This window comes from Clupea harengus, chromosome 20, assembly GCF_900700415.2.
Source record: "Clupea harengus chromosome 20, Ch_v2.0.2, whole genome shotgun sequence".
Classification (NCBI taxonomy): Eukaryota; Metazoa; Chordata; class Actinopteri; order Clupeiformes; family Clupeidae; genus Clupea; species Clupea harengus.
In genome coordinates this window covers 2,414,516-2,434,424 of record NC_045171.1, presented here as the reverse complement: position 1 = coordinate 2,434,424, position 19,909 = coordinate 2,414,516, and the positions used below count along the sequence as shown (strand labels likewise).

The 19,909-nt window shown below is 48.6% G+C and overlaps 1 protein-coding gene across 4 annotated transcripts in view; it reads right to left on the bottom strand.

The window, feature by feature from the left end:
• gria3b (glutamate receptor, ionotropic, AMPA 3b) overlaps positions 1–19,909 on the bottom strand; it is a 94,509-nt gene that overhangs the window by 61,034 nt on the left and 13,566 nt on the right. For all 4 annotated transcript variants that reach the window (XM_031586827.2, XM_042702804.1, XM_012840931.3 and 1 more), the window contains exon 3: positions 7,606–7,845. In XM_031586827.2, the coding sequence (XP_031442687.1) occupies positions 7,606–7,845 (240 nt within the window). The remainder of the gene's footprint in view (positions 1–7,605; positions 7,846–19,909) is intronic.

The following is a 19,909-nucleotide window of genomic DNA, read 5'->3' as shown; positions in this document are numbered from 1 at the left end:
TGTACCCGCCGCGCGCCCGTGGTGTATAGATGTGAGTGTACCCGCCAAGCGCCCGTGGTGTATATATGTGAGTGTACCCGCCGCGCGCCCGTGATTAAAAGATGTGAGTGTACCCGCCGCGCGCCCGTGTGGTATAGATGTGAGTGTACCCGCCGCGCGCCCGTGTGGTATAGATGTGAGTGTACCTGCCGCGCGCCAGTGGTGTATAGATGTGAGTGTACCCGCCAAGCGCCCGTGGTGTATAGATGTGAGTGTACCCGCCAAGCGCCCGTGGTGTATATATGTGAGTGTACCCGCCGCGCGCCCGTGATTAAAAGATGTGAGTGTACCCGCCGCGCGCCCGTGTGGTATAGATGTGAGTGTACCCGCCGCGCGCCCGTGATTAAAAGATGTGAGTGTACCCGCCGCGCGCCCGTGATTAAAAGATGTGAGTGTTGGCGGGTGAGGGATGGCTGCTGCTGCACCACTCTGGCGTGTACAATATGGGTGCGGTTCATCTCCGAACAATACTCTTCAATCTGGTCATGTTAAAAAGGGCTTGCCTTATCTCTACGACAGGGAAAGGGGAATGGGGGTGAGACACAGAGTAAGACAGAAGGTAATGCTGCGGTAATGCTGGTTGCTGGTTGTTGGTAGCTGCCATTCACCGGCCAATCAGGTAGCGCTTTCCTCATGAATATTCCTTGGCCACCAAGCAAAAATAAAAGTGCTTGCCGCACCCGTCCTCCTCTCCTCCCTTCTCCTCCTCCATATATTCTTTTTTTCCTTTTTTTATTGAGCTGGCAAGATGGGGGTGCAGCAGAAATGCACTATGCACTCACACTGATGCAGCAGGAGCGACCGAGAGCGATAAAGAGAGAGAGAGAGAGGGGGATGGAGAGAGAGAGAGAGAGAGGGGGATGGAGTAGATAGGAGAGAGAGAGAAGAGTGGGTAGCAAAGGGAGTGGGGAGAAGAGAGAGTGTGTGTGTGTGAGAGTGTGTGTGTGAGAGTGTGTGTGTGAGAGTGGCCCATAAATCAAGTGGAGGTGAGAGTGCTGAATCAGGGACATGAGGTAAGGTTGATCGTGCCTGGGAGAGACAATAAACCCCCTAATCATCCGTCTCTGCTCCGCGAGCCGCCGGGCAATTATCTGCCCGCACCTGACCAGCGCCACAGAGGGGGCAAAATCCATCTCACTTCTCCTCATATAGTCCTGCTTTCACAGACACACATACAGTTCTTTTCTTTTCTCTCTATCTATCTCTCTCTCCCTCTCTCTCTCTCTCTCTCTCTCCCATTTTTTTTCTGTCTCTCTTCCTTTCTTTGTTTTAAATAAATAAAGCAGAGGAGGGGAGGTGATACATTCAGTGCTCAGTCAAACTTATGCCTGGGAAGACCCAACATCCCGGAGGGAGAGAGATGATTGCCTTAAAACAAGGTGGCACAAAAGAAGCCAGCGCTGTCAGTGATGCTGCCGGGTGTTTCGATGTGGAGAGGAGGAGAGGAGAGAGGGGGGGTGGGGGTGGGGGGGGGGGGGGTAGTCCTTCTCTGCGTTAGGCTGCTGCATGCACCACTGCAAATCCATAGCAGTCTAATCTACTAGCAGGATGGGGCAGGACAGCATGAATATTCACACCACATCAGCAGGCAGCTCCTGGAGTGCAGTGCTCTCATGCCATGTCACCCGCCACGGTGTTGGCATGTGTGTGTGTGTGTGGGGGTGATGGTGGGCGGGTGAGATACGCCATTGCGGAAAATAAAAAAAAACACCAAAACCTAAAAATCCTCCACAGTGAAGAGCTCTTCCCATTCGTTCAGAGTGAAACCAGACCCTCAGTCAGTTCACAAACACTACACCCCCCCCCCCCCCCCACAAACACCACCCCCCCCACAAACACTACACCCCCACAAACACTACACCCCCACAAACACCACCCCCCACAAACACCACCCCCCCCACAAACACTACACCCCCACCTCCTCTGGATCTCCGCATGACCATCAGCAGGACTATAGCTCAGTGTGTTCTTTCATAAGAGAAGACCGTGTGCCTTTATGCTCTGGTGTAAAAGCAGGTCTGTTTCAATGGAACCAATAAAGCCCTTATGCATTAGTTCTATTGGCTCTCGGCAACAGAGATACACTGCAGTCTTAATCCCATGGCAGCAGTTAGGACGCGGGCCACAAACGTAAAAAATAAACTGGTGCACAATTGTGTCGTAACACCGAGCCACATTTATTGATTGAACGTATTAGAAAATAATAATAATAAATAATATATTTTCCAATCTTGGGTGAGACACTTGTCATTCTTTTTCTTCCTCATTATGATACATAGACTGTCATCCTCTTGAAAATGATGGAATTAATGGCCCTTTCAAAGCAAGCAGAGAGCAGTGTAAACAGCCCCAGTGCATAGGGCTTCATTTAACAGAATGCTAATGTGTGATCTATCTATTTGGGCCATTTGCTCTTCAGATAAATGCCATGCTGAACCATTTCCCTTGTGTCACGCCTATGCCTGTGTGGCAGTTCGACACGAGACTGGACAAGGTCGTCAATTCAGCAACAGAGGGGCGATTACCATCAACGTGACTAATCTGAGACATGCAACTTACACGGGGCGTTCTGATTGGACATCTGAGACATGCAACTTACACGGGGCGTACTGATTGGACTGGATGTTGGTTCATTTCTCCACCACAGTGTAGCGCAGTATAGGTTGTATTGGAGTACTGGAAACACACTAGAGTGAACCCACTGTGCAAAAGCATTTTTTACAAGTCACACCTAGAAAAGAAATGATACTGTAATTCGGTTTGGAAAAAACTGGCATGTAATTCAATAGCATTCGAGTGGCTATGGGGGTTTGATTACCTTTCAAAGCCCCAAACTACCACGTTTATCTAAATTACACACTGATACAGGTACTGCAATTTGGCTCCAAAAATGTCAGGGTGAACTTGTTCCGTACACGCTATATACACAAGTACACACTCAAGCCACAGTCAAAAAATCACACCTGTGATCACAAAAGCTTCACCCAGCAAGGCGCAGATGAAAAGATGAACACTCACTACCGTGTAGTTGCTGTGTAACTGCACTGCAGGCAAGCGGCTTCATACAGACACTCTACCGTGTAGTTGCTGTGTAACTGCACTGCAGGCAAGCGGCTTCATACAGACACTCTACCGTGTGGTGATGGGGAGATTGCCATCTCACCCTATGCCTGTTGGGCAGAGACCTTCCTGACCAGGTTTGACATGATTTTTTCAAAAGGCACACACAAAGGCATGTGCGAGTACACAAAGGGCCATTACATTGACTGTTTGCCACACATAAATCCATCAAGCAGCAAAAGGTCGTCTGTACCTACTGCCTTCAAACACAGAAGGGAGAAGATATTAGCTGTTCTAATACCCACACACACCAAGGTAAATTCAAATCAGCCTGTAGCCTCCTTGATCTCCGTTGGTTGCTGCACAGACTCCCAGAGGCTGAGTCTCAGTGCCTTGACTGACCGCCAGCGTAAACACGGGGCAGCAGCCAGCGTTTAGCCTAAACTGTGCCAGAGCCTTCGGCTGACCATGCCTCCAGATTTACCCGCCACATGTCCTGAGTTACCCACAGGGTTAAATGGCTAATAGTGTGTGTTCTATACACTGTGTCCTGTAACATGTTAATGTATCCGTTGTTATAGTGGTGTAATTAAACCAGTAAATACAGTCTAAATCAGTCACTATCAGTCTATAACAGCACCTGGATACTCTGTACTTACATAATACTATTAAACAATCTAACCCCCAGTATTACATAGTACCTAGGTGCTAGGTCTTACTTACACTACCCCTAATGGAGTAGTTGCACTGCTATGTAGTATAAATTATGGTTCAGTATCACAAAGAATGCTATCTATTCAATAGTTCTGTCCGGGCTACATACACAGGGAGTCTGACTACTCTTGGATTTCCGTGTCTGTGAGTGGTTCTGAGTCCAGCTTTTATCTCTGGTTGGACTCTGCATGCTGCCCAGCCATGGCAGCTACCTGATAGAGGGGGGCTCTCTGATACATCCGTCCGCTTGATGTGCCGAGTGTCAACCCCCACTGAGGTGTCTGACAGAGAGCGTCCGTGGAGTCGTCTAATCCCCTCCTGGGGCCAGAGTTCCCTCACTAATAAGGATTATATTTCACCACTGGCCATCAAGAAGGCTTGGCATCGCTGCTCCAGACCAGCAGCCCGGCACAAGGGTGAGTCATGTCACAAACACACACACACACACCCAAGGACGGGAGGTGGCCTCAAATCATATGACATCCAGACATGTCCATTCAATTTAGTCCAAGGAATTTTGACCAAAACATTCAATTATGTTTCCTGCCATGTTAGCATGCCAGCATGCAGTAATAGATAGTTTCAGGAAACGGTAACGTCTTCTGTGAACATATTGCAGGAAATCAAACCAATATCCAAATCAACCACTTCGGTCTCAGATATCGCCAGGTGTTTCCATTCTCCTGTACTGTTTCATGATTAACTCTTCAAACTGTTCTCTTGAAATAAAAGGTAAAGTCTTCTGTGAGCATAATTTAGCAAATAAACAAATAAATTACCTTTGTCTCAAATAGATTGTCTAGAATAAGTTCTGAAGTCATGAACTACTAAAACAGCTAAATAATGACAAGTGTCTCTGAAACCAAACCCTGCTGGAGGAGGTGATGGCCTACAAAGCCCAGTGAAAGAAGTCACAGATTGATGAGATGCATTCTGCTGATTATTTGATATATTTTAATAGAATTTATTGCCATTTGGGACATCGTTCCATGTCTTTATCCCCTTAAATAATGAACAAGGCTATATAAATATTTGTCTGCCTTGCTTGTGCGTTTCAACAGGCTGACCTTTAAGTGGTGGAGCTGGACGTAGGCAGCCACTGAAGGACGGTCGCTAATGTGAAAGTCATGGCGGCCCACAGAGCTCTCTCTCTCTCTGTATTGGCTAATCTAATTAGACACACATTATCTCACAGAAGCACAGAGGACCAAACCTCAGCTAGCGTATCACGCTGCTCTAAGACGGCCCAAATACCTGCATTCCCACATTAAAGCTCATTTGCCATCATGAGCAGTGGCAGCACAAATGACTTCATGCAGCTACACATACACATACACACACACCACACACACACACACACACACACACACACACACACACACACACACAAAGCAATTCTCTTAAATTTAATTGCTTAATCCCTCCAATTTGTGAACGAGGGGATTGGGTTATTTTCATTCATTCATGAGGATTCAAACAGCATAAATGACGGCGGACCAAGAAAAAGAAAAGAAGAGACAACTCGGGCCAAATGTATCAATCTTTGCGTGAGGTTTTTCGTCAGAGTTATCAAACACAACGTACATACAATGTAACCTACGTTCATTCTACGCCCATAAATCTGAAACCGAGTCAAATCAGCGTGAAAGCGTTAAATTTCAAAGTTAAATTAGAAATGATATGCTAAATAAAGCGAAAGATAAATAAATATACTGCCAATGTATTCTTACTGAGCTCATGCGCTCCTTCATTTGGCCATCTGCTTCGTACAAAGAAATAATTACTCTTTCAGGCCTTTGTGCTATAACTTTAGTAAGTGTCATCATTTGTGTGTTGATTTTAAAAGTCTTTTCGATTAATAAACTGATCTTCCTCTCTTGGTGCCTGTAATTCAATAGGAGTTCAGTCAAGTACGGCGATTACATTGTGAAAACATGAAATTGCTCAAAAAAAACCGACACATTTTAATATTAGCCTCCACACTGTTAAATAGACCTTGAAGTCAACCAGATGGTCCCTTCCCATACAACTGGCATGATAGCTAAGTTGACAGTTCAAGAACGGCAGTAATAGGCCTACATAATTAACAATACGCACGCGAGAATTCCTGACTAGAGTGATACACGGACCATTTAGCCTGCTTGTATCACCTTAATCTTCTCTTGGTGATGCTAATTACAAATATCTTGTGTATGCCACCTTGAGAGCACGTTTTCCCGCCAAGCATGTTCTCATGAATACCGTTTTATGTGTAGAAAGGTGCTCAGCACGATTGTAGTGCTTCTGCACCATTGATGCATGTGGTCACTCATCTTTTATATACCCAACACTAGGGGTGGGGGGAAAAAAAATCGATTTTTCGATTTCTCTCGATTCTCTCTACAACGATTCTGTCTCGATTCAGAAAAGTTCATAATCGATTTTTTAATACAAAAAAAAAAAATTAAAATTTTAAAATTGAATGTTTTTTTTTTTTTTTTTTTTTACACATTCATTTTGTGTTGAAATGCAAGCTGCTTCGATTATTGCATTGTTCATTGAAAGTCATAATTGTGACAAGGGAAAGCTTTTTCTCTAATAAAAAATAGAGAAGGTAATTCATCTGTTGATTTTCTTTAATTATCAAACACAAAGTAGGAAGTGATTTGAGACTCTGAGTAGCAAACTCAGATGTTTTAAAAATCGACATGCATCGATAATCGTTTTATCGGTTTAGAATTGATAATCGATAATCGGTTTAGAATCGATAATCGGTGTAGAATCGATAATCGGTTTAGAATCGAATCGTTGACCACTGAATCGGAATCGAATCGAATCTTGAGGTGCCAAGAGATTCCCACCCCTACCCAACACACACAACACACATGGCACACTGAGCAACGCTTCCATAGGCTGAGCTGTGCTGTGTGTGGGGGCGGGGGTGGGAGTGGGGTTCTCTCAAGCGTATCCACGGGGTCAGGACCTCTCGGCGATGAGTAAACACAAAGATGTGCATTCAGCAGAAAGGGCCACTGGGGCTGCTGGCCTCTCTCACTGTCTTGTCTCATTGTTACGCACCATTTTAAAAAACATCAATGATCCATGTTGATTAGGGCTCCTTTCATTGAAATGATCGGCACTCGAGCGTGGTCTTCCACTGGTCCTTTGAGAGGAACAGGTGTGCCTGTGCCAAGTCTGTGGCTGTGCTCTCGAAATCCAAGCAGACAAATGACATTTTGCGTTGCGCTCTCAAGAATAATGAATCCTGCACCTTCAGATGCACTCCTCCGGGAGGGAGAATGGCCCTTGCACATCAGGATGCCTTCTGGAGGACTAGCACCTGGGTCCTCTAACTCAGCTGTCACGATCTCATGATATATGAACCTGCTCTCTGGATAAATAAAACGACTTAAGTGCAAAGAGGGCCGTGCACTGAGGTAACACCCACCAATACTCTACACTGTTTAACAGCTTGAGAACACCAGATACTTCAGGCTTTGCCAGATAAGGAATTAAGAAAGGAGAATGACAATGCACACTCATTAAAAAGGGGTTTGAGAGAGCTTGCTCACTGTATAGTTTAAGATATTGTATAGTTTAATGTATTGTTCACCAAAGCATAAGGACCTTTTCTTGCATAAGTTGACCGCCTCAGTGCCTCTGAAAGGATCACATCTACCACATATCGCTGATATTGTCTTGACTTTTTGTTACCCCCTCCATTTTACTGAGCTCAGGGGTTAGGCATCGAAAGGGAGCTGACTTCAGCATGCTCGTTTTCCCTTCTGCTCCGTGTGTGTGTGCAACACTCACCTCTGTCCGTGTCGTAGAGATAGACGAACTTCTGCCACTTGTACCGGGAGAGGAGACTGAGCACAGCCCCCTTCAGCGCCGGGCGCATCTGGATGACGAACTGGACGTCGGAGTCGATGGGGTAACTGGGCGTGATGAAGGAGGTGTGCAGCGCCCCGCAGAAGGAGGTCAGGGTGTTCATGGACTTCTTGTCGTAGAAGCCGAAGATGGCGTACACGCCTCTGGAGAACTGGGAGCAGACTGGAAGCAGAAACAGAGGACAGAAAACGCACTGTTAGCTCTCGGCAGAAACATAGCCGCCCGCCCCCGACAACAACAAAAAAGAAAGAAGAAAAAAAGGAGAAAAAAAACTAAGAGAGAAACCAAATGGGATTTCTTACCCACACACACTCAACCCAGCCACACTTTAAAAGGCAGAAAAAACACTCCAAACGCTCACTTGTGGAAATAAAAACAGACTTGCTCTAAGCAGAGTAGGAGAGGAAAGAAAAAAAGATCTCCAAAAATAAACAGCGCAGAGAACGAGAAGATTCCAGCCTCGTAAGAAATACAAACAAATCCAGATCAAGACGAAAATCTGCTTTGACAACATGTGTTTGGCCCGTAAAAGTATAATTGCATTATTCACAAATGAGTGGAGTGCTTTTGGTGAGACTGACAGAATGGCGAGGGAGAGAGACAGCTCATCCATGGCTTTCTTCCTGAAGCCTGGTCTGTTTGATTGGCTGATCAAGGGTTCATAATCTCCCTAAAACACTTGATGCAAATGGAACTTAATTATGCCCATTTCTGTGAGCTGGCAATGTTCTGCTACACCCTTAGATCTAATACCATGCTGACTATTCACGCTTATGAGCATCATTCAGCCCGAGGCAAGAAAGATGGTCCATGCTGCGAAAGAAGCAGGGTAGTATTAATCAGAATGGGACACGGCTCCGTCTACATAAAACTCTCAAATGTCAAATTCACAATAACTGAACAGGCCAGAGCACACAACAGGAGACTCATTGATGTCTCCATCCCAATGAATGGAACATCACCGCGCTGCTCGCCGTTCTTGCTATCACGGTTCCAACCACGCTAGCCGCTTAGCACCCAGAGAGGAGGCGCTCATAGGCAGACACTTCGAATTTCACCCAAAACAATCCCCACGTCGAGACCCTGTAAAGTGCACCCTTTATTAGTGCCAAACAGGGGGTCTTATCAGGGTGAGGAGATAAACTAGGTGTCTTCAGCTGAAGAGCCCTTCTGGGCTCCTGATGTGTTGGGTGAGAGAGCTGTGGAGTCTTTCTCCTCCAGCAGACAGCAATCTCAGCAGCTTCAGCTTCAGCTTGAGCTCCTCCTGCAGCAGTAGCAGCAGCAGCGGTAGCAGCGGCACGCATCACTCTGGCTAACAGCCCTGATAACAGGGTTGCGCTCGGCAGACTGACAGGGATATTGTGGGGACGACTCAACAGCAGAAGGCGGGGGCTCAGCAAGAAGCTACGTCCTCTAGCCTTCAGTCTTTTCAGTTTTCTTTTCTTTTTGTTTCTTTTCTTTTGTTTTCATGTCTTTCCATTTCCTGCTCTGTCTGTCTCTCTCTCTCGCTCTCTCTCTCTCTTTCTTTCTTTCTGTATCTCCCTGTTTAATTTAGAGATGCTGCTGACACATCCATTGACATGTTCCTGTGGGACTCCAGAGCTGTCTGCCTCCCTGTTTCCAACTGTCTGGGCCTGATTAGGGTTTCAAACAAGCACCGCAAGTCTCTCTAATAAAAATGTTTCTCCCTCTCATTCTTTCTCTCTCTCCCTCTCATCCTTTCTCTCTTTCTCATTCTCTCTCTCTCTCTCTATTTCTCTGTCTCTCTCTTTCTCTGTCTCTCGCTCTCTCATTCTCTCTCCATGTCTCTCTCTCTCTCTCTCTCCATGTCTCTCTCTCGGTCTCTCTCTCTCTCTCTCTCCCTCTCTCGCTCTCCCCCTATGTCCTTCCTGTTTCACCTGTCTGCTGGCCAGCCTGCTTGCTGTTCTGGTTGAACCCGCTTACCCTGTCTCTCCCCACCCACCACCATCTGGATTCTCCCTTAAGCACCCTTCCCCTCTCTCTCTCTCTCCTCTCTCTCTCCTCTCTCTCTCTCTCTCTCTCTCTCTTTCTCTCTTTCACTCTCTCTCTTTCTCTCTTCCGCTCTCTCTCTCTCTCTTTCGCTCTCTCTCTCTCTTACTCACTCTCTCTCTCTTTCGCTCTCTCTTTCTCTCTCGCTCTCCCTCTCGACAAGCCTGGCTGTCCTCTTCACCTGAGTGCCTTTCAGATTGTGTTCAGTAATGTCATTCCCGCTCTCTCGCTGGGGCCATTTTGTGCAGGGAAAAGGGTTGGACAGAGCGTATGGGAGTGGATCATCAGACGAGGGGGGAGAGAGAGAGAGAGAGAGAGAGAGAGCTGAGGAGGGAGAGAAGGAAGGAAGGGATGACGGAGGGAGGGAGGGAGGGGAAGATAGCAGCTGTGACTACGGAGTGTCAGTGCCTCTGCATCGGTGTTACCCCACTCTTGCCCCCGTGCCCTTCTCTAGGGGTAATTAGGCGAAATTGAAATAAATGTCGTGGGTGGAAATAGACTGTGTGCCTGACTCAGAGGCAGTCAGAGGCAGCCATGGGCCTCGCCTCATCAGCTCCCAGAATGCAGTGCTCCTCACATGTCACGTTGCATTTCAATGAGGCGTGTTTACTGGGGGGTGAGGGGGTGTGGGGTGAAGAGGGGAGCCACATATTCAGCTTTCCTCGGTTCGTTGCCGAACTCCAGCTCTAAGCGCCACGTCAGCCGTAGACCTTGAGGGCTGGGACGACCGTTCGCCTTCCTCCACGAGCGCCGGCAGTCTCCACGGCGGCACAAAACAAACACATCACGCCGCCGTCTTCGGCTAATCAGAGTGCGCTCAGAGGCGACGCGAGGAGAAGAATGCATGAGTGATCTAAAGAGCTGGATTTGCCAATGGTGTTGAAATGATTAGAATCTCTCTAAATGCTGCTGTCCTAAAGGCTTATTTTCCACCTTGAATAATGTAATCAGTGATGTGATTTGCGTGGGACGTGCCCCCCAGCCCGCCCCCCCCCCCGCCCCACTCCACAGGCCCCGGGGGGTGCGGGCAGAGTCACACACAGCCCTGGGATGGGAAGCAGAGTCACACACAGCCCTGGGATGGGAAGCAATTGTCGTGAATGTCAGAAGCAATCATGAAGTGAATGCGGTGGTCGTTGGTAATTCCTCCTCCGCCTTCTCGTTCCCCTTCTCTCTCTCTCTCTCCCCTCTCGTTCCCCTTCTCTCTCTCCATCTCCCCTTCTCTCTCTCCGTCTCGCTCTCTCCGTCTCCCCTTCTCTCTCTCCGTCTCGCTCTCTCCGTCTCCCCTTCTCTCTCTCCGTCTCGCTCTCTCCGTCTCCCCTTCTCTCTCTCCCTCCCCTTCTCTCTCTCCGTCTCCCCTTCTCTCTCTCCCCTTCTCTCTCTCCGTCTCCCCTTCTCTCTCTCCGTCTCGCTCTCCTCCCACTCCCTCTCCATCGCCCCCTCCATCATCCCACTCCTCAACCCAACCTCTCTCCCCTCAGACACACACGCACACACGCACACACACACACACACACACACACACACACACGCACACACACGCGCCTGCGCACACCCCCCTTCATCACTCTACATCAGCTTTGTCGTCCTCTGAAACACAGAACACACTGTCACTGCCAGACGGCTCATAAGTGCTTGCTGGGATGGGGGGAGGCGGGGGGGGGGGGGGGGGGGGGACTAGGACTGGATCAGTTCTTCTCATTGTGAGACGAGACGCTTCAGACTATTTGCTCAAGTGCCAGCCCTGAACAACACGTCTGGGCCCTTGGCTTTAACACACACACACACACACACACACAGACACACAGACACACACACACACACACACACACACACACACACACACACACACACACACACACACACACACACACACGTCTGGGCCCTTGGCTCTAACAGCATACTCAACTGACCCACTGACATGTACCTGTGCTTGGTCTGTGTGCATTACGGGCACTATTATATTAGAATACACTTATATTATGAAACACACGACTGGTTAATAATTCAATCTGATGTTATATAATGGATTACCTAATGTTATTTGGCACTGGCTGTTGTCGGATCAAAGTTACCGTTAAGAGTGAGCACTTCACCGATGACAGGAATAGACCTAGAACAAAAAGGCTAGCCCACTTGATACAGATGGATATCATTGTGCTGTCTCCTCAGCAGCTCTCTGTGGGTCATTCTGATGTGTGTGTGTGTGTGCCTATATGTGTGTGTACATGTGTGTGTGTGTGCGCGTGTGTGTGTGCCTATATGTGTGTGTACATGTCTCTGTGTGTGTGTGTGTGTGTGTGTGTGTGTGAGATATTTTCTTTATATGGCCACATATTAAAATAAAAAAATTAAAAAGTTGGCCATTACACATAGACATATATACATAGACGCTCCATTGACCGCCTCAGCCCGTTGCTGCGACGTGCTAACGTGATGACGAGGTGATGACTGGTCTGTAAACAGACGCAAGTAAATGATGGAGCTGCAGTTTTTCTGGATAAAAAGCACTATAGATAGCGTTTAAATTTCTCCATTGTCTCCATATTACTTAGAATCTCGTTGGTTTGGCCGTAATCGCCGTTGACATACATACATGTATATGATAATCGCTGCTAGACGCTCACTGTTCTTGTGCTCTCACAGCTCATTCACTTTGAAATACTGAAAAAATAAATGCCTACACTAGACACGTTTCAGTCCATATTTTTCAGTATATTGAATCTTGCCCAACAGTCGAGGATTACTCAACAAGTAGGCATGACAGTCCTTGTAGGTTATGTGCTTAAAAATTGTACTGGGTATCGTATTATACGGCTCTTCAGAATGTTCAAAAAAGTTCCGTTGATTTGAATGGGCCACCCCAACGTTCGCAGGTCTGTAATTTCTTTATTTTCACTGCTGCGAAAATGTAATGACCGCTGACCATCTTTCATATAATTACGCAAGTAGTCCGGTCATTTAACGTTACGGGAAGTAATGGGTTGCTACGCAACACCTGAAACTTTAGAGTTCTATTTTATTTCTCAGCAGAAATCACAAAACGGCTACCAAATCGTTAAAGAGGTATTTTTGGAGGAATGTCTATTGTTTTGGCGAGTTACTGTATAATAAGAGGGATGAAGTATAGTTCGGAGGTCATTATCTAAAAATAAATCGATTGGATTTCAAAATAAGAGTATACCGCGGTTGAAACGGTATGGCCAAATCTCTCCCGGTAGACACATTTCTACCGTTGCACGGTATATACCATCATACCGCCCAGCCCTAGTGTGTACATGTGCGTGTGTGTGTGTGTACATGTGTGTGTGTGTATGTGTGTGTGATGGATGGCTAAAAGGCTGGCATTCTGCCCCGCTGGTTCCCACCCTCCTGTGGCCAATCTCATGTCTCAATGTCCGGCCCCGAGGTTCTGACAGCCTGGTCACTGGGAGCAGGGCCTCCTACTCCCCCACCCCCCTAACCCCCCTCCCACCACACGACCCCCCCACCACATGCACCCTCCCCCCACCACACGCTTCCTCTTCACCCTCCCCGCTGCCCCCTTGTCAGGCTCCGGCCTGCCTGACATGCCACATTCATGACACTGGCACTGACTCCGCAGAGCAGGCCAGCCAACTGCCCATCAGGCTCCTAACAGCTCTCTGCCCGCGCTCACTGCAGTGGGAGATTTCTTACCTGACGGCCTTGGCAGGCTGCCCACCACAGTCCATACAGTGGCTCAGAGAGAGAGGAGAGAGAGAGAGAGAGAGAGAGAGAGAGAGAGAGAGATGGTTAGAGTCCATACAGTGGCTCAGAGAGAGAGGAGAGAGAGAGAGAGAGAGAGAGAGAGAGAGAGAGAGAGAGAGAGAGCGAGAGAGCGAGAGAGAGAGAGAGAGAGAGAGAGAGAGAGAGAGAGAGAGAGAGAGAGATGCTTAGATGGCAATGCAGTTGTGTTGCATCATGGTGGACCCAGTAGAGAGCGGGCTGACGGTTTCATTACAGAGGTTGTTCGAAGCTGCTTTTATCGTGTCTCGTTTTCGCTCATTGGCTTGTGTAAGCTGTGTGTACACACACATCGTCTTATTGGGTGGCTGGCTTTGGAGGAGACTATTTAAGATTTGGTGATTGGGGAGATGGTTGCCATGATTACAGAAACAATTACCACTCGGAGACCTATAAGTGCCTCGGACTGTGTGGGGGGCTAAAAGGAGAGAATAGAAGAAGAGAGATACAGATGTGTGTTCAGAGTGGCTGCTTGATAATGAAGTCATTATTTCAAAATGTGTCACTGTGAATACAGATTCTTTTTTCAGAGGCCCATGAAAGCCTGCACCGCTCATCTACCTCACAACAAAAGGAGAGCGTTTGCTTCAACCTAATTAATCCACGAGATGGAGCCTCATATGACATGATTCTACACGCCACTGTTCCATCCTCAGCAGTGAGATGGAGCCTCATATGACATGATTCTACACGCCACTGTACTGTTCCATCCTCAGCAGTGAGATGGTGCCTCATATGACATGATTCTACACGCCACTGTTCCATCCTCAGCAGTGAGATGGAGCCTCATATGACATGATTCTACACGCCACTGTTCCTCAGCAGTGAGATGGAGCCTCATATGACATGATTCTACACGCCACTGTACTGTTCCATCCTCAGCAGTGAGATGGAGCCTCATATGACATGATTCTACACGCCACTGTTCCATCCTCAGCAGTGAGATGGAGCCTCATATGACATGATTCTACACGCCACTGTTCCATCCTCAGCAGTGACTGGGACAAACGAAGGTAATGGAGTTAATTAACCACTACGGTCGCTCTCACACAAAAAGATAATCCATCGGTTCAGCCAAACAATGCATCCAGAGCAATCAGCTCTCTAGTCGAACGTGGCTGGCATTGGTGTTACGATCACAGGAGAATGACATCACAGGAGAATGACATCACAGGAGAATGACATCACAGGAGAATGACACCCTAGACCCAACGAATGCCAGGGAGAGCTTCAGTGTTCCACATAACTTCTGTATGTGTCAGTGTGTGCTTGTGTGTGTGTGCATTTGTGTCTTACAATGTGAGCTTGAGCGAGTGTGTGTGTGTGTATGCGCGCCCATGTGTGTATGTGCGTGTGTGTGTATGCGCGCGTGTGTGTGTATGCAGATGTGTGTGTATGCGGGTGCCTGTGTGTATGTGCGTGCGTGAATGCGCGCGTGCATGTGTGTGTGTGTGTGTGTGTGTATAAATGTGCGTCTGCACGAACAAGCTTCCTTTTTCCCTGAGTTCTTGCGAGAGAGGGTATGAAACATGTTAGGCTTATGATATTCTGTAATTGGATTTCCAGGAGGCTGTTGACAAAGTCTCCTCGCGAGCGACTAATCCCCAATCAGCGCCGCGGGACTTGAGCATGCTCTCTGATGGATAAGGAATGCCCCCCCCAGCTGAGCTTCAGGCCGCAGTGTGGGGGGCTGACAGTCACTGGACACACACATATAGCCGGGGAGGAGAGAGGGGGGCGACGGCTGCATAAGCCCAGTCAAGAGACTGAGTGGAGAGGAGAAAGGAGATGAGGGGAGGATGAAAGTAGGGGAGAGAAAGAGGACAAGAAAAGGATGGCAGGAGGAAGAAAGACATGAGAGGGCATAGGGAAGGAGGAGAGAGGAGAGAGGCGAGGATGAGAGGAAGGGAAAAAGAGAGAAGAGGGGAGAGGAGAGGAGAGGAGAGGAGGGGAGAGGAGGGAGTAGGAGAGGAGGGAGTAGGAGAGAATGTCAGAGAGGACTAGTGAGGAGGGGAGGCGACAGCACACAGTCATGACAGGACAGGCAGCTGTCATTCCACACACTTCCTCATCTCCCGTCTCAAACGGAATGAAATGGGCGCTAATCAAGGCCGGCGCACACAGAAGTGAAGTGAAGTCTGCATCGCTAACCACTCTCTCTCCCTCTCTCTCTCTCCCTCTCTCTCTCCCTCTCTCTCTCTCTCTCTCTCTCTCTCTCCCTCTCTCTCTCTCTCTCCCACACTGTCATGGACATTCTGATGAAAGAACAGGAAAAGAAAGAGGAGGTGGGAGCAGCCATCGTAAAAAGGCTTAAGGGTACAGTTACGGAGGACATTTTCTAATAGCTTCTCTCTCTCAGACTAACTAAGCTGCAGTCCGAGGGATGGATTTCCCCCTTGTTTTCTCTCTTGTTTAATATATGCGGCTACTGCACTGACTAGATGTTACAGCATGGAGTAAAATGGCGGCATTTTCAAACATCCCCCCCTTTCCCTCTCCCCCATCCTGCATCTCTGCCTCTCTCTGCTACATAATCAAGGTGTAACCGTGGCGATGGCACCCACGTCCCCGTCCTTCAGCGCCACCTCCACAGCGCCGACAGTGTACCAGCCAGTGGGCATAGCAACACACTGTGTCGATTCCCAAGGATGCTGTGCACTCTTCACACCCGAGCTAAATCCATAGATCCTTCAGCCCCTTCAGTGCAAATATGGACGCAGAGGTCGGTATGTCAACAGACAGTAAGTATCGGTCTCTGACATCCTCAAGTTGAAATTAATGTATTCTGACTGCCAGTTACTGTCCTCTGGGGCTATCACATCACCTAGCGCCGGGTGTGCATCCCATTAAAACAGACTCTAATCCTTCCCTTCCACCAACATGGAAACCAAGACCGCAAGATAGCGATCGCAACACGGCTCTTGGCACGATAAAGCCGAGTGAAAATAAGCTTTTCTGGGCCCGAGGAGCTCTGATCAAACTCCATCTCTGTATTCATGGCCAGCAGTGCTGATGGTGGCTGGATCCTGCCCGGAGAGGGATTTGGATTGTTTGGTTGATTACAGGCATGAATTTAAAACAGTCTCCATGGGGCCGTCTCTCTCTCTCACTCTCTGTCTCGCTCGCTCACTCTCTCTCTCTCTCTCTCTCTCTCTCTCTCTCTCTCTCTCACAGCTCCTTGCACTTTCCACTGCCCAGAATAATAAAAGGCAGGCACAGGAGGGGGAGGTTGTTTAACCTTGAAGTCCTCACATTTAGAATTCTCCTTTTTCCTTCTTTTCATTCCTCTCTCCCTCTCTCTCTCTCTGTCCCTCTCTCACTCTCTGTCCCTCTCTCACTGTCCTTCTCTCTGACTCTGTGTGCCCCTTTGCCTCGTGTGTCTTAGAGAGTGTGGTGTTGGAGGAATCCTTGATGATGTGGCAGTGGTTTCGTGAAAGGCTGTAGCACAATGGAAAAGTAAAGAAGAGCAAAAGAGCGAGGGAGAGAGAAAGAAGGAGTAATGAATGGAGGTAAAGAGAGGGAGAAACAGACAGGAGGACAGAGGGAGTGTCATTACAGGTCCGCGCTATGGCGCTATGGCACTGCCCCCCCCCCCTCCTCTTCGCTCCTCCTCTTCGCTCCCTCATGTTGTCTCTTGCAGATGGGAGCAGCTGAGGCACTAAGCACGCCTGACGCTTCATGGCCAGCTCAGACATGAGACTCACAGGTGCAGTGCGCTGACGTAAGGTGCAAGCAGCACCGGAACCGACCCGACCCGACCCGCAGCATGGTACAGCACCGCACAGCACGGCACGGCACGGCACGGCACGGCACGGCACGGCACGGCACAGCACAGTACAGCACAGCAGAGCAGAGCAGAGCGGAGCACAGTGACACCGTTGCCAACGGGAGTGGGGGGGCGCTAGGCGCACTGGCATTACCACCAGGAGGTGAAGGGGGTGAGGAGGCGAGGGGGGGGGGGGGGGGGGGTGCAGACTCCCGCTGGAGCTGCCATTCATCATCAGCATCAAAAGCTCTCCCACTCACTGCGCACACATCCGCCATGGATGTCAGAGACACTGACACATCCAATAGGGGCTTTCAAGGGTGTGAGGGAGTGTGTGGTTGTGAAAGAGAGTGTGAGAGAGAAGGAGAGAAGCACAGATCCAGAGACACTAGGCCAATGGACTGCTGCGGAGGGGGGAGGGGAGGTCACATATTTACAGGGAGCGGCAGCCTGGCATGAATAACGTCGGATGCGAGTGATCGGAAGAGACGCAGCGTCCTCCGAACAGCGGGGGCGACTGCCTCAGGAGGCTGCTCGGGTTAAGGGGAGGAGAGGACAAAGTGGCTGGAGTGTTGAGCACACAGGTGACCAAAGAGACAGCCATTAGCCACTGGTGGGGCACAAGCTGTCAGGACTAGGCCAACCACAAGGCCACTGCGATGCCAAAAACTGCATTTCTTTCCGCTGTCGAGGCAAAGCAGCTTATTAGGGGCTGTGGACTCAAGCCTCCACAGTCCCAGAATGCGTTGCAGTGCCCCTGTCGCCCCTGGAGCTGTGACAACATCGCTTTGCTTTCTTGCAGCTCCGCGGAGCCTGGTGTGTCGCTTCAAAAGCCCTCCTGTTTGCCCGTTTATTTATTTATTAATTTCTCCCTTTTATTTCTTTGGGCTGGCTCCTTCAGGTCCAGAGAGGGTGCAAGACATCTGAGGAGTCAGGGGCTGACATGGAAACCATCCAGGTTGTCTTTTCAGGGCGCAGCTGTGGAGGATTGCATCTGTCGGCCCAGGGTTCACTTCCTGACTCACGTCCCATCCTTCCCAAAATGACAAACCCATATCAACCAATGAGGAGGTCAGGAAGAGAGAGAGAAAGAGTGAGAGAGAGAGAGAGAGTGTGAGAGAGAGAAAGAGTGAGTGAGTGAGAGAGAGAGAAGGAGAGAGAGAGAGAAATAGTTGTTCCACAAAGTGATTTCATTTGCCACATTTGTCATACAAAAATGGCAGAGGCCTCATTTATAGTACACACACACACACACACACACACACACACACACACACACACACACACACACACACACACACAAACACATCACACACTCACACTCACACTCACACACACACTAACCCAAGGCCTACTCTATAGAATCTGCCCACAGGTCCTAACGTGCTGAAGCGTGAAGCGAGCGAGAGCAACTGTTCAAATCCCCCCCCCCCCCCCCTTCCGTGTCTCTCCGAAGACACAGGCGATGAGCATGCTCACACACACACACACACACACACACACACACACACACAGGCGATGAGCATGCTCGGAAGAACACACATCATGTTCATTTACTTTTCACGCCGGGGGTGCGGTCAGCACTGCGCTGAGACCCAATTAAACTCAACCCCTCGAAAAACTAAAAAAAAAAAAAAACATGAAATACCGTAAACGAACGGCTCGTGCTGATTTATTTGAGCGTGATCTGTTTTTGTGTGCCCTGATTTACAGCACTGGGTCTGACACTCGGCCTCAGATGATTGTCCTGATGCCCACTGGTCCGTGGGACTGAGGAGATGGGCCTAAGTGTGCCGTCACATTAAGATACAGACCTGGCATGAGGGATAGTACCAGAGCCTTTCATCCAGTCTGCGGAGGACAATCACAATGCAGCACCGGTTCACTGGCTGGATGGCCATTTCAAAGCACGTGAGCTAACCCTCACATTCATGAACGGAGAACAGCCCAGAGCTGAGAGCGGGGGATCAATGAGGGTTTTTACAGAAACAAGAAAAAATTCAACACAGAATAGAGAAAGCCGTCAATACAACTCAAAGTAGAGGCAGGATTTATTCATAAGGAGTGTTCAGCGTATGCAGTAGAGATATCCTCAGCACTCATTTCCGCATTGACGTCCCTTCGAAGTGGTTATGTACACTACTGTGACTTGCCGTCTGTGGCGATCACTTTCGGGACAGAATCAATTCCTCCAGTCACTCTGGAAGGAGCCAGTCAAAGATCGATGGGAGATTACAAACAACAAAACAGTTTCTGAGTGGTGTGAATACGTGGCATTGAGTTACTCTTCAAATACACCCTTTCTATTGGTCTGATCTTGTATACATTAGCGACATAATATGGGTTAAAAGTCATGACGTTATCACCTGTTCATATAGAAACATCTGTTTAAGCTAGGCTATACGGTACAGTGCACCAGTCTTCACACACATGCATATTTCCAAAAGCAATGAAATAAAAGAACGACTATCTGCCCTTGGTCTATAACCTGATATGACAAATACTTCTGCTCTCATGGTACATACGTCCCATGATCTGATCTGCAATTATGCAACACGCCTACCTCAGTATTAAACTAGCTGCGTATTTCTGGCAGGCATCCCTGCGACTGTGAGTGTTGCTGTGAGAAATATGCTAATGCTTCCCATACTGGGAACAGAAGGAGGCTTGAATGCTTCAGCACTT